The sequence below is a fragment of the Arachis ipaensis genome, chromosome B06 (assembly GCF_000816755.2).
Source record: "Arachis ipaensis cultivar K30076 chromosome B06, Araip1.1, whole genome shotgun sequence".
In the NCBI taxonomy this organism is placed as follows: domain Eukaryota; kingdom Viridiplantae; phylum Streptophyta; class Magnoliopsida; order Fabales; family Fabaceae; genus Arachis; species Arachis ipaensis.
This window is the reverse complement of record NC_029790.2, coordinates 106,837,848-106,840,206: the sequence shown is the minus strand read 5'-3', so window position 1 is coordinate 106,840,206 and position 2,359 is coordinate 106,837,848. Positions and strand designations below refer to the sequence as shown.

The 2,359-nt window shown below is 43.1% G+C and overlaps 1 protein-coding gene across 1 annotated transcript; it reads left to right on the top strand.

The window, feature by feature from the left end:
• Window positions 937-1,527, top strand: LOC107647193. Its single transcript, XM_016351307.1, has one exon. The coding sequence runs from the start codon at window positions 937-939 to the stop codon at window positions 1,525-1,527; it is 591 nt and encodes a 196-aa protein (XP_016206793.1).

The following is a 2,359-nucleotide window of genomic DNA, read 5'->3' as shown; positions in this document are numbered from 1 at the left end:
ACGCTGGCAACCTTGTTAAAGGTTAATCCACCAAAGTTCAAAGGAACCACCAATCCAACTGAAGTCGATACCTGGTTTCAGGCCATGGAGCGAGCACTGCAAGCATAGTTGGTGCCTGAAGAGCAGTGTGTTGAGTTTGCTACGTATTAGCTTACTGGAGAAGCACCGCATTGGTGGCAAGGAACCAAACGTCTCTTGCAGCAAGGTGATGACCCTATTTCATGGGATGCTTTTCAAGTGGAGTTTTATAAGAAGTACTTTTCAAATTCCGCTCGGACGACAAAGGAACTTGAGTTAGTGCAGCTGAAGTAGGGTGCTATGTCTGTATCCAAGTATACAGACAAATTTGAGAAACTATGCCGCTTTTCTCGTATCTGTCAGGGAGCCCTTGAAGGCTTTGAGGAGTTGAAATGCATCAAGTATGAAGGAGGGCTCCGAAGCGACATCTTTAGTTCAGTAGGGCCTATGGAGATCAGGACTTTCTCTGAGTTGGTGAATAAGAGTAGAGTGGCTAAAGACTGTGTGAAAAGGGCAGCTGTAGAGAAAGGAAGCCATAGGGAACCATTCCCACAGAACCGAGGGAGGAGCTTTGCTCCTAGAGGTCCACCTTTCAAGCGGGGAGGCTTTGTACCACAGTGGACTCAGGGTCAGAATAACTTCAAAAGGCCTAACAACAATAATGTTCCAGGAAGAAGATTTGGGAAGCAGCCTTTGAATGAGCAAGCTTGTGCTAGGTGTAGGAGTTACCATCCTGGCGTTCCGTGTAAAGCCGGTTGGGGCTTATGTTACTCATGTGGTAAGCCGGGGCATAAGGCCTCAAACTGTCTGGAGAAGCAGAGACAAGGTACTGGGAGAGCACAGCAGCCTGGTCGGGTGTTCACTACCTAAACTGTGGGTGTCAAAGGCTCTGATACACTTATCCGAGGTAAATGTGATATGGCTGGTCAAATCTTAAATTCTTTATTTTATTCGGGAGCAACATATTCATTCATTGCATTTGAAAATGCTAGTGAGTCAGAATTGAAGATTGTGGTTTTGGGCTACGATCTGAACGTGTATAATGCCACTCATGAAGCCATGGTGACTAGGTTAGGATGTCCGCAAGTTTCATTTAGGGTCAAGCAGCGTGATTTTGTCCATAATTTAATTCGCTTGCCGATGACCGACCTTGATCTTATCTTGGGATTGGATTGGTTGTCAAAAAATCATGTTTTGCTGAACTGTTTTGAGAAATTATTGCATTTCATGCCAGAAGGATCAGAAAGGCCGGTTGTGGTAAATAGCTGTTATTTAAATTACGTGGAAGTAAATTATTCGGGACAGGAGTGTCAGGGCGTTATGCTGTTAGCTGCGAGTGTGTCGGGTGAGGAACAAAGTTTAGAGAAAATTCCAGTTGTTTGCGAATTTCTTGAGGTGTTTCCGGATGACATTGAGGAATTCCCCCTAGCCAAGAGATTGAATTTGCAATTGAGTTGGTACCGGGAACGGGGCCAATTTCGATTGCCCCTTATAGAATGTTGCCTTTAGAAATGGCTGAACTCAAGGCTCAGTTGGAAGACTTAATGAGCAAACGCTTTATCCGCCCTAGTGTTTCTTCGTGGGGAGCGCCGGTGTTACTAGTGAAGAAGAAAGACGGGAGCATGCGGCTCTGTGTGGATTACAGGCAACTGAATAAGGTCACAATAAAGAATAAGTACCCGCTGCCGAGGATTGACGATCTCATCGATCAGTTACAAGGAGTTGGGATTTTCTCCAAGATTGATTTGCGATCCGGTTATCACCAGATAAGGGCGAGAGATGAGGACATCCCTAAGACTGCTTTCAGGACTCGTTATGGTCATTACGAGTACACTGTAATGTCTTTTGGGTTGACAAACACTCCTGCAACAATTATAGATTATATGAACAGAATCTTTCGCCCGTTTTTAGATAAGTTTGTTGTCGTCTTTATTGATGATATACTAATTTATTCTAAGACGGAAGAAGAACATGTGGAACACCTGAGGATCATGTTGCAGATACTAAAGGAAAGGAAACTCTATGCGAAACTATCTAAGTGTGAGTTTTGGAAGAGTGAGGTGAAGTTTCTTGGCCATGTAGTGAGTAAGCAGAGGGGATAGTAGTAGATCCTTCCAAGGTGGAAGCAGTGATGGAGTGGGGGCGATGATTAGCGGATAATTTATACGCTTTTTGGCATTGTTTTTACATAGTTTTTAGTATGTTTTAATTACTTTTTAGTATATTTTTATTAGTTTTTAAGCAAAATTCACATTTCTAGACTTTACTATGAGTTTGTGTGTTTTTTTGTGATTTCAGGTATTTTCTGGCTGAAATTGAGGGACTTAAGCAAAAATCTGAT

Coding starts and splice junctions, on each gene's coding strand:
- LOC107647193 (XM_016351307.1), top strand. CDS start 937: ATGGCTGGTCAAATCTTAAATTCTTTATTTTATTCGGGAGCAACATAT.